Source organism: Brachyistius frenatus, unplaced genomic scaffold (assembly GCF_029030835.1).
Source record: "Brachyistius frenatus isolate BFR_SWC_R1_liver_20210118 unplaced genomic scaffold, ASM2903083v1 Contig_122, whole genome shotgun sequence".
NCBI classification, from domain to species: domain Eukaryota; kingdom Metazoa; phylum Chordata; class Actinopteri; family Embiotocidae; genus Brachyistius; species Brachyistius frenatus.
Window position 1 is genome coordinate 684,207 of NW_027210721.1, and position 18,875 is coordinate 703,081.

Here is an 18,875-nt window from a genome sequence, read left to right on the forward strand (position 1 = left end):
CCGGAGAGGAACACCCCGGAGAGGAACACCTCAGACCCGGAGAGGAACACCTCCTCAGACCCGGAGGAACACCTCAGACCCGGAGAGGAACACTCAGACCCGGAGAGGAACACTCAGACCCGGAGAGGAACACCTCAGACCCGGAGAGGAACACTCAGACCCGGAGAGGAACACTCAGACCCGGAGAGGAACACCTCAGACCCGGAGAGGAACACCTCAGACCCGGAGAGGAACACTCAGACCCGGAGGAACACCTCAGACCCGGAGAGGAACACCTCAGACCCGGAGAGGAACACCTCAGACCCGGAGAGGAACACCTCAGACCCGGAGAGGAACACTCAGACCCGGAGAGGAACACCTCAGACCCGGAGAGGAACACTCAGACCCGGAGGAACACCTCAGACCCGGAGAGGAACACTCAGACCCGGAGAGGAACACTCAGACCCGGAGAGAGGGGTTCATCCTGACATGTCACTTTGGGTAAAGTGTTCGTGGCATCTACAATAGGTGAGTTAACGCGCCACGAACAACAGCTGTGTCATAAAGAAAGATGTTTTAAACTGTTTCCAGCACTTCTTAGATGGAAAACAACATGGAATCGATTAAGCTGAGCAGATGTTTTTGTGCAGATTTGGAGAAAACACTTAACCTACACTAACTTTTACAAGTGACCCATGTGTTTGTCATATTGATATTGGCCCTAAAGTCATCATGTTGACAACAAACTATGTGCTACTTATGGTCTAACCTGTGGTGGAAGAAGTATTCAGATACTTCACTTACGTAAAAAGTAACAATACAGCAATGAAATACTTCATTACTGGTAAAAGTAGCAAAGCAAAATATAGCCTAGTTAAAACATCAAAGTAAAAGTTCTGCTTTGGACCCTCTGACTGATATGTTATTGCATATGTATGACATCATTATATGATTAATACTGGCATCAGTGTGTACGCTGCATGTTCCTGTTGTAGCTGCTGGAGGTGGAGCTAGTTTGAACTACTTTATATCTGCCACATAAATCTGAGGGCTTGTTAGAGGAGTACTGAGAGGAAAGGACCAAACTAAGTACTGAACCACAAATCTCTTTTCAGTTTTTGGATTTTTCTCTGATCTTTGATTTTTGCTGATACACTGGATCTTTGAAAATGTATTTAAATGAAATCTGAGAATTTCAAAGGGGAAAATTGCTATTTGGTGGAGCTGTTAACAACTCAGACATCGAAAACGCGGCCGAACTATATTCTGCATTTTGCAAGATGTCAGGAGACAAACAGGTTGGAAACTACATATGTATTCTTTAACAATGTGTTGAATTATAAAAGCTTATTATATTATCCATTGTGACACATCTTCATTTTAACATTAAGATGTCAAACAAATGTCTTGGAGTAGAAAGTACGTTTCCCTCTGAAATGTGGAGAAGTTGAAGTATGAAGTCACATCAAATGGAAATACTCAAGTAAAGTATAAGTACCTCCAAATTATACTTACGTGCAGTACTTGAGTGAATGTACTTGCTTTCATTCCATCACAAAAGTTAGATAATACATATATTGTAGTATTTCTGGTGTGAAATAGGATCACTTCCTATCTAAAAGTACACAAGATCTTTCTAGTTGAGTGGTTTTCAGCAGGTTTGAGGTACAAAGTACAAAAACTGTGTTGGCTTACTTTTGCGGTTTCATTCCATATTTGAATATTTGAAAAACATATTTTCTGTGTTGCTGTGTTTGGATTTGTTCCCAGGTATGAGTCTTGGATTACTGCCATCTGCATAAAGACAAATTTACAAAACACAACTACTCGAATCAGCTTCCTCATGAGCACAGACCTTCTTGGGAATCAACCATGAGTGGAAAAGGTTGTCAGCTCCTGGTGTCTCCCTGCAGCGTGTCCCCCTCGCTAAGCATGATCAGAGAGCACCAGGCCCCGTCCATCAGGATGTCCATGTCTTCCACACAACGGACCAATCTGAGTCCATCCTCGGGGAGAATGGAGAAAGCGAAAAGAGGGATCATGCATTCCTTAGCCTCTGGGAAACAGAGCGGAAGCAATGTTGTCCTGCCAACGCTGAGCCTCCGCAGACAGGTGCTGACCACCGGAAAACATCGAACCGAGCCGACTGCATCTGCACATCAGCAACCGCCAGCTCAGCATCCTCCAAACTCAACAGCTGCAGCCACCATACAGGCAGGACTCTGCTCCGAAGGTGAGAACACACTCGTCAAAGGTTAAAGCTACCTAACAAACCAAGGTGTGTGAAACTTTAATCTCCACGTCAGCGCTTTGATCTGCTCAACACACAACCTGTCTATATTTTAACTGAGACATCAGGGGACACATCCCATAAAACAACATGTCTGAAAAAGTGACGTTGTGGATAAAGTTCTTCACTTCTTCACAGATGTGATTTACTCCTCTGCATCCCTCAGCTGGCCCTAAAGTGTCTTCACAGCCTCACTGTCCTCCTGCCAGACCTCCTGTTCTCTTGTTTATTGATAATTTACCAGGCATAAAGCTTGTCCCTGAATGTTTTCTCCAGAAAGGAAGGATATGAAACACTGATTAGTGATTAACAGAGCAGAGAGTTTGTCTGGCCCGCTCAGGTTGGGGAGTGAAACTACTCTCAGTCAAAGCCGACTACAGGTGCTGCACCTGAGTTGGATTTGAATTTGTTGGTGACTTTTCCAGATAGTTGTGTAATATTATTTTAAGACTTTAAACTAATTTGAGGAGGTTTGTTGAATGTGGATGAAAAATGTTGCTGTGCTCCGCTGCTGACCTGCAATATGTACTAGAATAAAGTATGTCCCATGTGGATATTTTATTTATTGAGTTCTGGGCTTGTGCCCAACAGATTGCTCTGCGTCCGATCCTGCCGTGGGTGGATTCGATCGGGCAGCTGCTGTTAACCTAACAGTGACCAGTAGTCCCATGACTGTTGTCACCGCAGGGCCTGCAGCTCCTCATCCTCCATCACAGTGTCATAGCGTGCTGATTCCTCACACTGATGCCAGGTGAGCAATATTAGTAATACTATGTAATGATGAGCTCATAAACAAATGGTTACTAAAGTGATTAACAACAATCTTTTTCAGGTGCGTACTGTCCAGAGAATCGCTGGCATCCACTACCCTCAGTCTGTTTGAAACGCAGTCAGTGTTTAGCGGCAGACACGACTGGCCATATGGTTACCGTGTGCTTCCTCCCCTGGGACTACCTCAGTGCTCTACCCAGGCCGGCGAGGGCGGCGAGCAGCTCAGCCTGTCCCCTGGCACGGCCATGTCCGGCACGACCATATCAGGCGGCACGAGCACCTCCGCCTCCCTGCCCTCGTACCTCTTTGCAGGTGAGGTGGGAAGCCCCAGACAATCCCACGCTAAGAAGAGAGCTCTCTCCATGTCGCCTCTGTCAGACGTCATGGGCATTGATTTCAACTCCATTATACGCACCTCGCCTACCTCGCTTGTGGCTTATATCAATGGCTGCCGTAGCTCTCCGGCCTCCCACCCCACCATCTCACCTGTTCAGTCTGAGAGCTACGGACACTTCCTGGGTGTGAGAGGCCGCTGCATCCCCCACAACCATCTCTACAGCACGCCGAGCTCTTCACAAGCTCTGGCCCCACAGTCAGAGTGTGGCCGTATGCAGATGCTTGAAGAGGGAGGCGGTCTGGAGAGCCAGATGGCTAACATGGTGGTGGAGCAGCAGTGTCTTCCAGATGAAGGAGGGGCGCTGGAGAAGACTTCAGACGGCTGCAGCCAAACCACCAACAATATGCTGCCACCTCTACAGTTAGAGCCAGCTCTGTTGACTGCTGTCCAAGAAGCTGCTACTCCACATGGGCCTCCACCACCCTACCACTCACACATCCACCTCTCCAGACATCACTGCAAAATAGGGCCCCCTCCTCAGGATCCTGTCACACAAGCCCCCGTGGCTCCTCTCAGGCACGGGGTCAGCTTTTTACCCCAGATCCCAATGCTGGAGGAAGAGGAGGGAGAGTTGGAGGACTACGGGGCCCACTGCTGCAGGTGGTTGGACTGCAGTGCATACTATGACCAAAAGGAGGAGCTGGTAAGGCACATAGAAAAACTGCATGTGGACCAACGGAAGGCTGAAGATTTCACGTGTTATTGGGAGGGCTGTCCGCGCAACTTCAAGCCCTTCAATGCCCGTTACAAGCTGCTTATCCACATGAGGGTCCACTCAGGAGAGAAACCCAACAAGTGCTCGGTACACCTCTTCTGTTGTCATGCAACTGAATTGAATACTTTATTTTCTTTCTTTGTTTATCTGCCTCTTCGAAATAAGATCCCGTATACTGGCTCCCTTCCTAACAATAAGTGGAGAGCAAACTGCCTCTCAATCAGATGAATATTTATTTACTTATTTGTGAGTGAATGCAGGAACATGATGAGTATCAGAGCTCACTGAATTCAACTCTGTCGAGTTGAAGCCTTTAAAGTGTCAGGCTGCTTCAGAGAAAGTCTTCTAAGAGTGAATGTCTTCATGTGCTCCGGGTTTACAACAGAAATATGACCTCTCTCTCCTCTTAATGTCAGCCATGAGGTAATTAGCGGAGCTCTGTGATAATTGACATGGGAGTGAACTCAATTATATAGTTATTAAATCAGCACAAAGGAGGTCTAGCACTTTAGATCTGGCATGGCACCGTGTAGCAGCTTCTGGTCCTGTCAGCAGCCGGGGGTTTGCCAGGCCAACGTCTGACAAACTTGGCTTTCGTTCAGGGAAGGTGACGCCCCGTGGTCTGGGAGAGTGGGAGTTTATCCATGGGCCGAACAAACGAATAGCTTTGTTTATCCAAGATAAATAATGTCGATTATTTTTTTTTAAATCTGTTTCAATTTAATGACAACTCTAAAGTCTGGCAGTTGTTATTCTTCATGTGATGAGAAAGATTTCAAAATGTAGTGATCCCAGTTTCAGTGTAAAATGTGGAAACAAGACTAATGCTGCTTGTTTGCGGTGCTTTGCTCTAAATGCTAACATGAACATCGTGCTGCCTGTGACAGTGTAAGGCCGCTGTAATATTTGCAATATTTGATCATGTTAGTGTTATTGCATGCTAACATTTTTTAATTAACACCAAGCACAAATAACAGCTGAGGCTGATGGGGGTTTCACTCCCTTTGCAGATTTGTTTTAAATTACTGAATGTTGTGGACATCTGATGGTGGCGTTAGATGCAACAGCAGGGAATCGATTCATCCTCGGGGCACAATGAATATCTGAAACTAATTTCACCGCAATAGCACTTGTTTACATATTTTATTAAAAGTCAGAAATGACAACGGGCCAGAGGTTCTGGAGGAAAAGGTAGAGGCTCGTGGAAGTCTGTAGAAAAGATCATCTCGGCAGCCGGCTGTCGACACCAAAAACTGTGTGAATCCACTCAGTAGATGTTGAGATATTTCACAGGATGAAGGAAAACTTTGACCTTGTGGTGGAGTTAGACTTCAAGTCAGGGGGGTCACCAAGGTCATTAGGATTCACCATCTGGGTAACATGGCAATCTGCATCAACTTCCATAGCAATCCATCCTATATTTGTTGACTTGTTTCATAAGAAGTTATAAATGTCAACCTACTGGTGGTGCTGGAGGAAAAGATGGAGGGTCGCCAAAGTCGGTAGGATACATCATCCGTAAGCCATAAATATCTGAACCATGTGGTGAACCGATTGGCCGTCAGACAAACCCACGTTTCTGCCCATATCTGCTAGCATCTCAAGATATTAAGCGTGGATTGTAATGCCTCCTTTGTCTTTTCTTCACTCGCTCTGTGAAAACACTTGAGACTTAGATGAGTAATTAACAGGCCACCGGCCAAACATGCTTCATGGAGCTGCTTTCAACAAGTCAATTATTAACAGCTTGCATACCTGCAGTCGACCTTTTGCTCCAAAATACTCACTTATTAGTCGAAGCAGTTTGTTGCCATGGGGCTGCGGTTGTTGGATGGGTCCGCGTTCCTTGTAATCGCTCAATGATGAACGATTCATGGTTGCAACCTTTTGGAAAAAAACAGAACTAACGCACTTTTTGTGTTTGTGGCACAGCAGTTGTACAGTTATGGTAGTTGTTGTACACAGTGAGTCTAAATTTACACACTAGAATTATCGCTGCTACACTTCATTGAGACATTTTGATTCTTCGTGGACTTTTTTTCTGGTCAAGACTGAACATAATGTCAAGAGTTCAGGTTGTTTTTCTATTTACATAAACATTTTCATGGAGCGGGGCACTAGTCTGGGCATGAGATTCCTTCTACAGAAAGGTTAAAAAGTTGTGTCTAAACAAAGGAAATCATTTTAAAACTGAAACAGAACAGTTCGAGCAGCCAAATGTACTTTTTATATATTTACTTGAGAAATCTAACATCCGAGATGCAGAACCCAGTTCTACCTCAGGGAATGATTGGCAGGTGAATAAACTGATGCATGATATATGAAATGTTCCAGCCTGCAGCAGAACAATGAGGAAGCTTTTGTTACACAGTGAACATGCAGGGCAGGCCCAGACTTGTACATGTCATCTCACAATCTGTGGAAGGATGAACAGTTTGTTAATATATCCTTGACTCACCAGTCTATTTACATGTGTCACGATGATTTAAGCTTCAGAAGCAAAGTTTGAACCCAAACGACAGATTTCCACAGTCATTGTGAGGCAGCAGATCAATTATGATTTCTTTTTAATATCACTGTTATTTGCATAGATTGAATGACGCCTCAGGTAATGGAGACGGCTTGTTCTCATGAATTATTAGTTTGTACCACTCCAACACTGAGAATAATGATTACAAAAAAATTCAACCTTAACTTCATAGTAAATTGCATTTAAATGTTTTATTATTTGCACTGAGTCTTAAATATTTGATGCCAAGTAAAACAACAAGACTAATTTGGCCAAAATGTATTTAATCTCAGTGAAAGTCTTCGTTAAGAATCAGTGTTTTCACATAAGTGAATATGAAACCTTAGTTTCTTCCCGAATTCACAAAATGTCCCCACATGAGCAGCTTGTAATTCAAGCCTGTCTGAAGGCCGGCCTGATGGGATTTCAGGTTTGGCAACATTTTAAGCGCCATCCGTAAACTTGTTTGAACGGCGCTAACTTGGTTTTGGCATCAGAAAATGATGCTTCAGAAGCTGGAATATAATTCCACATTACTGGCTCTGTTCTTATTTTGAATTTTTGTTTGCGGATGATTTTGTTCCACAGCAGTTTTCTTGTTTCTGATAACAAAAGAATGAATCCCAGTCTGATAACTGGAATTGGAAACACTGAAATGATCCAGAGCTCTAAACCAGTCTGACAAGTTCCCCTAAAATGTAGGTATGACACCAATTTCTGACAGTTTGTTACACATATTGTTTAAAATGTTTTATGATATTTTATGTATTTATTTATTTATTTTGATGTCTGTTCACACTCAAATGTTCTGTCCCACTTTGGGGAGTCCCACTGTGAGTTAATGGGGACAAAGACCTAAAGAATCTAAATTTAGTAGCTATGAAGGAGGCAGTGAAACAAAAAAAGCAGAAAGGGTCGATCTATCACTGGTGGAACAGGGAAGAGTGGAGTCCAGAGTGAATTGACCTCAGAGTAAGATTGGGCAGCGGACAGAGTCTGCTGGCACAGACTGCAGCTGTCATTGTTCAGCCAGGGCATGAATCCCTGCCAGGACCTGTCAGAAGCTGGCGGTAACATTCATCTGCACTGAGGAGCCATACTGCTTTCTTTTCAGCCCAAACATCCCTTGTGACAAACTAAAAAGCCTTGTGTGCTTTATGAGAGCTTTGTGAGACGGAGAGCGAGCGAGAGAGAGTTACACAGTGACCCACCTCTGGATGGTCTGAGAGCCTGGCAGGATTTCAGCTGTGCTGGTTCTCGCTTGTCTGTCCTCTTTGGTTACGAGAGACTATTTATCTCTGTCTGTGCTGCTTTTATTTGTAGCGCGCTCAATGAGGCGCCTGTTGTTAATCCTTTTCTTTTAACTATATTTAGGATGGGTGTATTTTTCCACTGCTTGTGATGGAACATTTAGTGCCACTCTCCTGTTTTGTTGCTTTTCCAGTTTAATTCATTTGCTTTGACCAAATATTAAGAAATCATATCGAGATCTGGTCATGCATTTTCCTAACAATCAAGAAATGGTTGGCATATCATTGAATTACAACAGCAGCTTCACTGAAAATAAAATTTAGATAAACGTGATGTGAAAAATTATGAAGTTGAATAGATGTTGACAGGAAATAGCTGCGTCGTGATGAGAAGGAATTGCAACTATTTCTAATAAGACAAAAACATTTTAATTTGGATTTGGCAGTGATGACTGAGAGGTTTCGGTATGTGAGGAATCCGGTCTTCGAGGAAGAATAACATTATCGGACATGGTCTGTGTGTTCTGTGCATGAAGATTAGTAAGGAAATTCCAAACCCCCTGCGTGCAGGAAGAGGGAGAGTAAAGTCGTGGCCCCATTAAAGAAAAGCTTTGATGATTCACATATTTTAGCAGTGAAGTCACTGTGGTCGCATGATACTGCGAAAAGAAGCAGCTTTGTCGGCTGGGATTAGTGTGGTATTAGTATTTTCCCTAAACCCCGGACACAGAGCATTTGCAAGGCCTTGTGGATGATGCTGTCACATACTGTAAAATAATTAGTCATTTATTTATCTGATTTTTACTGCTGCAGTTCTATGAAATCTTCTAAATACTCTTCTAAAAAAAGTTTTTTTCTCTTTTTTTAATTTTCAAAAAAGTTTTATTTAATAATTGACAGCTACCAACTGCTGTCAAGGTGATACAAGACAGACGATTGAAAGCACAAAACATGTGTGCATAAACACTGACCCCTGCTGGTCACACTACAACCATCAAATATTTGTGTGAAGTGTAAAAACAGAAATGAAATGTATATTTAAACGGTGTAATAGCATTAATACCCTTGTCTCACTCAGTCACATGGTTTTATGTATGTAAATTATTTTAAGATTCCTGTATCAATGGGACAACAGTTCCCTATTTTGTGGCAGAAGTGCATACAAGACAGAAAAGTAAATGAAAAAGACAAAAATATATATATGTGTAACTATATTTCCACCATGCAGCTGCCTCACTGAATATGGTCCAGTATTATGAGACTAATCTTTAACTTGTTAATAGTGAATTCCTAAGACTTTGTTTTTTGAGAAGAGACCAGGATTATGATTGTAATCAATGTGCTGCAGATTCACTTGCTTTTTAAATTGGGTTTTGATTTTTTTTTTTTCAAGCATAAGCATGAGATTGCTGAAAGGGTTTTAAGAATCTTAATGGAACAAAGTGATTGTATCGTTTGTGTCCAACTAAGTTATCCAAGTTTAACACAATATTTGGTATAAATAATATTGTGTTCGCTTTATCTCCTGCAAAATTGCATGCTAACATTGGCCAAACATCCAACTATGAAGAAGTACGGCTTAACAACATAATTAATTCTTCAATGGATGATTACAATACAGTATATTGGTGTTAATCGAGTAATTCAAGTGAAATAATAGAGTCTGTTACAGTCAGAAGTTTCAGTTCTTAACAGACAACAAACTTGCCATAAAACCGAAATCCACGTGTCTCTTCCAGATGTTTGTCTCTGTCTGGGTTTTGCTGATTTCTAGTTGCTCTCCTGTCAGTCACGGCAGCAGCAATGAACAGTCAGGGCTCACTTGAATGTCAGCTGAAACTAAATGACAGTAATTTTTCTATTCAAAAGGCTTTCTATACTTCTTCCACTCCTTCCCACACACACTCTGAGGTCAGCAGCCTTTTGTCTGTGGTGATTCCAGTGAACACGCTGATACTCTAAGTACACAGTGTGAGCAGCATCAGGGTAAAGAGGCTAGTAGAGTTAAGATTAAATATTGAATACTGCTACTCTGGGGCAAACTACTCATCTGTGTTTATATTCGTTTACAGTTCGAGGGCTGCAAGAAGGCTTTCTCCCGGCTCGAAAATCTGAAGATCCACCTGCGCAGCCACACGGGGGAGAAGCCGTATGTGTGTCAGCACCCAGGATGCCACAAGGCTTTCAGCAACTCCAGCGACAGAGCCAAACACCAGCGGACCCACCTGGACACGGTGAGTGGCGGCGCCAGCACAAACACTTAGTGACAGTTATGAATGGTGCTTCACTGCTTTGCGTCAGGGTGCGCTTCCATATGTGCCGATGTGTCTTTGGTTGTACAGAAGCCGTATGCGTGCCAGGTGCCCGGCTGTGCCAAGCGTTACACCGATCCCAGCTCTTTAAGGAAGCACATGAAGTCCCATTCAACTCGAGAGCGACAGTTACGGAAGAAGGCAAGTACAGTGCTGCAACACAAGAACAATTTCTACATTTTTACAAATAGTATTCTTCCTGAGAAAATATTAGAACCGATAATAATATGGAATAATAATAATTACAAACACTACACCAGTGAACATTGACAAACAATGACTGACAAATTAAACCGGATTTCTAAAAGCATTTATTTTTATTAGATATTTGATGTCATAAAAAACTTTTCACCTTCACTGAACCTCACTAGTGAAGACAACAAGGTGACACTCTCACTTCCTCAACATCACAATCATGAACAAAAACAAGCCACATTAACACATGTCACATATTTCACTTCAACGTGCTTTAATTTGTCCTAATTAGCTGACAGGATGCTCTCTGTGACGCGCTCTCCTTCCCACTCTGTTTGCTCTGCATCTTCGGTGTACATAGACAAATGTCACTAACATTCATTAACTTACATCTACGTGTGCCTGCAGTTAGATGGAAATATTTTGCAATGCGGCGTCTCAATTTCATACATGCGCTTACAGGTGAAGAGTGACAGAACAAGGTCACACAAACATACAAACAATGATGTCGTTTTTCGCGTCTTTGTTCAGTTTTTATTTCCTTCAGTTTCCACCGAGCGACTCCACTACAAAGTTTTACTTTTGCTTGTGTGTGCGAAGCTCTTCTTAACTCTGAGGTTTATGTCACCATAGATACAGATAAAGACGGTCGTTTGTTACTAAAAAAAAGTGACACAAAAGTCTCCCACACGCTCAACCTATTTAAAACTCAAATCAATACTGTAATTGTGATTTTGTGGGTAAGTGTCAAGACGGGTTGCATGTTATATTAGCTTTTTTAATTTGTTTTGTTTCATTCAACGTTTATTTAATCAGAAAAGTTCCCGTTGGGATTAGAAATATATATTTTCCACTGCAAAATGATCACAAATATGCGGTCTCATAAGCGTCTTATAGGTTTTTCTTGCATTCTCTGCAAATACGCGTGATGGTCGTAAACAGGCCAAAATAGCAGTAACAGAACTTTCCCATGTAAATATTTAATCTTTATTTGGTAGTGAAGTAGCAGTGAATGTGAGAGATGAAGCAGTATGTCCACATTCCCATTTCAGACGCCCCACATTCGTTTCCACATTCATTTGGACTGATTTTAATATTGCTTTTGCAGAGAATTAATGGCTCAGGCAGAACCAACATTGACTTTCCAATTTTGCAGCTGTTAATGATCTATGATGCCTTTTAAAAACAAGAACTGGTGAAGGTGACTTGTCAATTGAAGCATCATGATGAAGTTGGATGTGTGAGGTTTTAAGGTGTTTTAGTAATATTAGACTGATTAAAACTCATACATACACATTGCAAAAACATGAAAACAAATTGTAAATGGAACTAAAGTTTTACTAACATGCAATATTAGTGACATGAAAAGTCTGCCAGAATCCCATCAGTGTTTATGATCTTCATTACAATTTATGTTTATGTTTGATGTGTCATTTCTGCAGATGAAATCCACCGCTGATGTGACCCAGGACACGCTGACAGACTGTTTAACCATCCACCCTCTGCAGCCGAGCCTCTCCCCTCTGGCAAGGCGAGACAACAACTTGAACCCATCTCCCGGTGCCTCCCATGAGTCATACTCTGGTATGTCTGAGCTCTGGCTCTCTGCATTAATGTGGTTGATATTGAAAATAAACAAACAAATAAAAAAACTAGATACGTAAGCGTATCACCCTTCAACCATATGCACGTAATATTCATGATAGTTGCTTAGATTCAGGCTGTGGTGGAGCGCCCTGACCTGTCTGTCGTCCCTCAGCTGCTCCACACGGACCACAATCCTACAGCGACCCTCACTTGGCTCTGCTCTTCTCCTTACAACATAATTACAGGTACCGGACATTTTTTGTTCTGTCATCACTGATTTAGGTTTGTGTTTATCCGAGTTGGAGAAAACATGTTTTGGCAGAATATAAATCATTCAAACTGTTATATTCTTCAGTTCATGCGTCCATAATGTGAAAGAAATTGTATCGAGATGTTTTTTTTAGATTTCATTAAAACCAAGTCGTTAGTCAAGGCATACTCAGTTTGTGCAAACATACATATTCAGTACCTTTTTTTTTAAAAAAAAAACAGTTCTTTTCATGTTTAAATACTGTGCAGTCGTCGGAGCAGTTAGCTTTACTCACTAAGCGCTCTGATATCTTCTTTTCATTTTGTTTTCCCACTGGCACCGTAAGAGCCTAAACCCTGACTGATTTAAATACTTCACAAATCTTGTTTTCCTCTCTTTTCACGAACTGAAAGAATTAACTTAAACATTGGTTGTCATGGATTCAAGACTATGAGCTCATAATTAGAATAATCAGTTTAAAAGAAAGCACTATTTTGTACCCTGATAAAAGACTGCAAAGGATTGCGGATTTTTGGGGGGTGTTATTGTTGTTTGTGTTTTTTGTTTATTTGCCGTGTGGGTGGATGCTGCGGCTGGGAAGAGGCTTTTTGGGGTTGGGAATGGCCAGCAACACATTTCCCCTGTCAACCCATAGGAAAACATCCCTTCATCCATACACTTCAAAGCATGTGATAAAGGATTTCTTTCGTCCTGAGCAGCCAGATGCTCATGGCTCCTCACTGGCTTTGATTGTTCTCATATCAGCAGTAGGCCAAAGCATTCACTGCAGGACTCTGTGTAGACAATCAGCCTTTGAAAGCAGACCGTGCCTTGCCTCATTGGTCTCAACGGCTAGTTTTAATGGATGCTATAGCCACCGACAAGCACGGCTAAGGAATTCAATAAACGAGTCATAAAATCAAAAAAAAAACATTTAAGATCCAAGGGAGAAGAGAGAGCGCCGTAATTACGTTTTAGATGTTTAATCAATTGTAAAATCCTTGTTGCCATTTTCGGTACACTTTTATCTGATTCCTTTCAGCTCCTACTCAATCCTTGAATATTGTCAGCAAACTTTGGCTTGTTGAATGTTCTTGTTATTGGCAAGTAGACGTGCAAAGTGTCGTTCAGCCAAACCCAAAAGCAGGATTTTCAGCTGCCATGGACACTGGATAATACTTTAATTTACTAATTGAATCATCTATAGTGAACAACGACTATATTTTATTCAGTAAGTTATATCAATTAAGTAGTGTCCTAATTTTTTTTAAATGTCGTAAATGATCGAAAAAGACCTAAAACATAAGTTTCATGCATTCTTATTCCCAGCGGTTGAAGAAAAAAACGTGTTCAGTGTCATGAAGCTGGCTAGCGGTTTACAATAAAGTTGGTCGAAGTGACTTGAACTATTGTGTTGGAAAATACTCTGAATGCTCTGTGCTGCGGGGGTGTTGAGTACACGGTGTAATATATCATAAAGCCCCAATAGGTGCTACAGGTCTTAATTCAGCTGCATGAACTCCATAAGTGAAACATATGAGATGGTTTTCTAAGTCCTGTGCAGAAACTATATATTTTATTGCAATTGGCAGCACAATACATATTTTTAAAGGAATACCAAGCTTCAAACATCAAAATGAAGTGCACAGTGTCTCACCATAGTTGGACCAGAATTCTGCCGTGCAGAAAATGAAGGGTTAAATCTGCTGTGCAAGCAGCCACAATGCATGTAGCAGTAAATCTTTCCTCATTACATGGATGCAGCAAAGATGGAAAAGTTAGAGGGAGCTCTCTGCACTGTTTTTAGTGGTTATTTCAAATAAGAGCGATGCTGCCCGTCTCATCGGCATCCAACAAGAGATGTGTTCAAGCAAGTGATGACAGTTTATCTGATGCAGATGCTCTTGGAACCAGTGTTTGTAAATTTACACAGATTGATTGAACTTGTAATTATCTCATGGTGGATTAAATGTGGATTCATGTTTAATTTGCTGTGGACATTGTGTCTTTGTGTGAAGTAGGTGTGCATGAGAATACTGTATTACTAATAATATATACAAATCTAAAATTTAAGGATGGCAAAAGGACGATTCCGTTTCTCAGCTTAGATGTTTTGGATTTCTTTAGCCTCTGAGATGCACATTAAGTTATTTAAAATGAGAGTATAATACCCTTTATTTGGTGACGTTTGTCACGTACCTTTATACAAACTGTATAATATGATGTCTTAATTTATTTCTTAAGGAAAATACCAGACACTGAAACATACACAGGACAGAGGATGGACACAACAAAGGCAATACCTGTAGAAAACACCCAACGAAATACTGTAATCCTTGATTCCATTCAGTGGGTATATGTGAGAAATATTTAAGATTCTTTTTCTAAGTTTTAACATTTTTATGGATTACATATAAATAGAATACCGCCGTAAAAATAACTCTAAAACTGAATTACGACTCAATTTCATTCATCATTGCTGCACAAGGATGTTTGTACCTGTTTTGTTTTTTTAATAATAAAAATGATATGCTGTTCTTTATCTTCCGCCCGCAGAGGATTTACTCTGGTTTGAAATATTTCAGGTTTGTTGACGCCTCCCCTCACCAGCTCTTCCCCGGGGACCAGTGTGGGTCGTGCTCTTCCACCTGCCTCCCTCATCCTCCCGGTGGGGCCTCCCTGCAGAACAACTGTGATCTGAAGCAGCCCAGCCAGCCTCCTGATCTGGCAGATCACAGCCCAGGTACGCTCACAGGTTATAATCGCATTATTCTCCCGGTTTGTCAAAAGCTCGATCCACAGATGTAAACACAGTTGTGCCGAAGGGTGAGGTACGCCTGAAAGAAAATGTTCAAGTTTCAAATCTGAAGAGGCTATTAGCAAACATGTGGGTGGTTTGACAATCTGTTTGAACAGATTTCCACACATGCACATTAATCGTGCAGTATATCTTTATGATGTGTGGCAGGTGGCTGATGGTTTTTCGAGTTAGACCGAATCAGGCAGCTCCACTTCGTGTATCTTTAAATAGACATCACCTATTTTTCCCTCAGACTTGACAGCCACAGTGATGTTGACAAGGTGCTCAGAAACACAGTTCTTCATTTCTAATGCTGCTGGAATGTCTCATTTAAGGAGGAACGCTTCAGTCTTTAACCGAGCTGGGGTTTTTATCTTAGGGATAAAAGGTGAGGTTTTCTCATTTACCCTGTAGGGCTCTCAGGACAAATGAAGATGATATATTCTGGAGTCGCCTCATGCACACTGATGCCTTTGGTGACAGTTTATCTCCAACAGTCAATAATCCCAATGGGGTGAGCAGCTCACAAACAGCTCTTCAAATGATGAAAATACAATCTAAAGCCAGGTGGTGTAGGATGAGGCTCTATGGCCACTGGTTTCCACAAACCCCACGGTGCAATACTATGTATTTCTGTGTGTGTGTGTGTGTGTGTGTGTGTGTGTGTGTGTGTGTGTGTGTGTGTGTGTGTGTGTGTGTGTGTGTGTGTGTGTGTGTGTGTGTGTGTGTGTGTGTGTGTGTGTGTGTGTGTGTGTGTGTCCACAGGACTTGCTGCTAATCAAGAATTACTTGGAGGGGATTTCTTCAGTGTGGTGGACCGCTGCACGAGCCACATCTCCTGCATCTATTCAGAGGGATGACACTACTCACTTGTGGGTTTCTTTTCTTTGCACTATTTAGTGTGCGTGTTCCTTTTAGACCTAATGTTTAACGGGAACAACACATCCACAGCACTGTGACTTCATTTAGCGAAATAAAAGGATATTAGATGATAAGACTGCTCCCTCAGTCAGACAGAAATCGAGGAATTGACTGGCTTTCTCCTTAATAATCAATGTACTGTATAGTAATGACTGTGCCTACAGGATTTAAATGTTTACTTCCTCGGTTCTTGTACAGCCTGTAACATGAGTGTAACAAGTAGTAAGTATTTCAAGTAGTTTCTGGTGACATTTTTCACAATATTCAACACTGCAATAAAAGCAAAGGGATCATTTGTTAAGGATTTTCTTAGAAGCATAGCTTTGTAACTATAGGAACAAGACAGCCATACCATTTCACTGTAAGGTTCATATGCATAACCTGTTGTTAGACTATAGTGATGTGCTATGTGCTCCTGTGCCTACATCCTCAGGCAGATGTGTGTTGATGACCAGTGATTTTTTTTGTTTTTGTTATTGTATGTTTATACCGCAAATTACTTACCCTTCACTTTATAGTTGTTTCTTTCTGACAACAAGGCATAATGCTGTACAGTTTTTGAACATCTTTTCCTCCATTTCAGGTCATTTACTGGTGTTAAGAAAAGGCACTTTTGGATGCTTCAAAAGCTGCTTGAGATAAAGAAAATAATACAGTTATTATAATAGCTTCAGTTGTTGTTTATAGCATTCGATTGAGGTGCACATGTTACCATCCAATTTGTAATACCGTGCAAAGATCATGCACACGTTACATCCACCGTGGAACACAAAAGCAAATTTGAAGTCTCCACATTTATTAAATGACCGTGAGACTAAAACCACTCTTTGAAATTCTGAAGCAAGCTTCAGCAGTGATGTAAAACGGACACGATTTGTAGTGAATGTGCTAACGTGCAAAAATATTGCTGTGGTGCTGAAATATTTGGGATGGCTCAAGAAAAAGAGGTCAATTGTTTGTGCCCTCGTTTGTCATTCGTCTCTCAGTAATATGTTGCACTAAACTTTCTTGTCGATCAGTTCATTTTCTATTTCTAAATCTTCAAGTTTACCACGCAGATCATTGACAAGGTCAAAGACATGCTCTTGCTTTTACATAATGAGAGGGCCACGACACTGCAGTCAGTTTCACAAACTGCACTACAAAATAGAAATGAAAGGGGAGAAGTGTTAACTTTTAAATAAACTACACAAGAGCAAAGACACTGATTCACTCATTTATTTGTGTCTCTCAAAAACAATGTGGAAAAATAGTGTAAATAGGGGATTTCTAAAAATGACTTAGTTGATACTCTAAGAAAGAAAAGCAGCCGCTTTGCAGCTATTAACGATTCCAAAATAAACTAATTGAATGGTTTGACTCAGTTTCTCTCTGCAGAGTTAGTATCTTTATCTTTATCTTTATCATTAAACAAGATGAAGTTAAAAGGCAGCGACTGCTATGTGAAAGCCATACAAATAACTTGTTACGGTGAAATGCTGAAGGCAACAAGCTAATGTAAATCCCAGAATAAATAAGCCACCACTGCTGTGTTTGAGTATGAAAAACCTGTCCGGGTCCAGTTGGCTCCAATCTTCACAGCGGTGTATTCCTCATGTTTCAAATTGAAAGGACAAACATTTTTACTTGAAAATAATTCTTTTAGCAAGAGTGTCGTGCTTCAGATGGGGGTTTCAGTTGTTGCTTAGCAACAACAACAACAGCTTTTCCAAAAAGCATCTGTTTAGTACTGCTAATCAAAAAAAAAAAAAAAAAAAGGAGTGCTTCGCAGTGGACATAGGTGGTTGGTTAAGCTTTGTGCCCAGTAGGAAGCCCCTTAACAACACCGGCTTTGTTTGGACACCGTTTCCAGTTTGCAAGTTTTGCATTTGTGCAGCCCGGTGTAAATGTGTTACACTTCATTCATTTCATAGACTTAATCCACCACTTTTGCACAATATACACACTAATTCTCACATAAAATGGCATGAAATGTGGCCACAGTTTATATTATCATAAATAATTAGCAACGGTGAACTAAAACAACCAACTGTTTGCCCCCAAAATGTCATAAAGTTCATCCCCAGATTGAGAATCAAAGGAGGCACGTTGATTTAGGCTCCAAAGCTCTGCGTTGGTTGTTAACATGGACAGCAAACAAACACCTGCTCTGGAAGCATATACTTGTTCATGAAGAGAAGAGTATTCACCGGGAGGGTTTTAACTCTTAAAGACTCGCAGCGAGAACAAAAGACTCGCCCTTCATCTTTGTAGACTATAGTGATGTTACCTGTTGTAGGTGACAGACCACCCTATGGATGAAACCCCTCTCAGGCCACGTGGAGCATCTCTGTTTGCTTTGTGCCAACATATCAAACACAACACACCCTCACCGCTGGTTACCGCCCGCTGACCGCCACACCTCCCGTTTGATCAGGGAGGGGTTTTGTCTTAATTGAGTTTTTTGATCAAATAAATTCGTTTTTATTGGCCCTCACTCTGCATCTCTCTTTTCTCATGTCTTAAGAATCAGCCACATCTGCTCCACCAGTTTTACCTCTTTGAAAGAGTCGGGTTTTTATTTAGGGAGAAAGATCTTCTAAATATGAGGAACGAGAAAGACTTTGTTTACCCTTTAAATATGTTTGGACATACAAGTGAGATATATTAAGATCTCTTTTAATTTCAAAGATTTTGGGGGGAGGATTTCACATTTGCTGAATAATCCAAATGGACGACGACCTTGAAATGACTGCAGGTGGACATGTGTGGTGTGTTTGTACAGTAAATTGCTTCTTTTTTTAATGATGTGCGGTTTGAAGCTGGACTTGATGACGGGCCTGGTGGGCAACAGATATTTGGGTTACAGATTATTAATGTCAATTGATTTCTTTGTTTGGTCGAAACATAAATAAAATAG

General features: G+C 41.3%; 1 protein-coding gene across 1 annotated transcript; it reads left to right on the forward strand.

The window, feature by feature from the left end:
• The first annotated feature begins 1,826 nt into the window (after positions 1-1,826).
• On the forward strand, positions 1,827-18,442 carry glis3 (GLIS family zinc finger 3). The gene is made up of 9 exons (XM_069713827.1): positions 1,827-2,212; positions 2,861-3,020; positions 3,102-4,239; positions 9,984-10,145; positions 10,254-10,364; positions 11,861-12,002; positions 12,178-12,250; positions 14,841-14,998; positions 15,821-18,442. The coding sequence occupies exons 1-9, from the start codon at positions 1,852-1,854 to the stop codon at positions 15,913-15,915; spliced, it is 2,400 nt and encodes a 799-aa protein (XP_069569928.1). The 5' UTR covers positions 1,827-1,851; the 3' UTR covers positions 15,916-18,442.
• The last annotated feature ends 433 nt before the right edge of the window (positions 18,443-18,875 follow it).

Excerpts from the sequence above, each read along its gene's own strand:
- glis3 (XM_069713827.1), top strand. The coding sequence starts at position 1,852 with ATGAGTGGAAAAGGTTGTCAGCTCCTGGTGTCTCCCTGCAGCGTGTCC. Across the intron at positions 4,240-9,983 it reads AGAAACCCAACAAGTGCTCG|TTCGAGGGCTGCAAGAAGGC; the intron begins GTACACCTCTTC and ends ATTCGTTTACAG. Across the intron at positions 12,251-14,840 it reads TCCTTACAACATAATTACAG|GTTTGTTGACGCCTCCCCTC; the intron begins GTACCGGACATT and ends GAAATATTTCAG.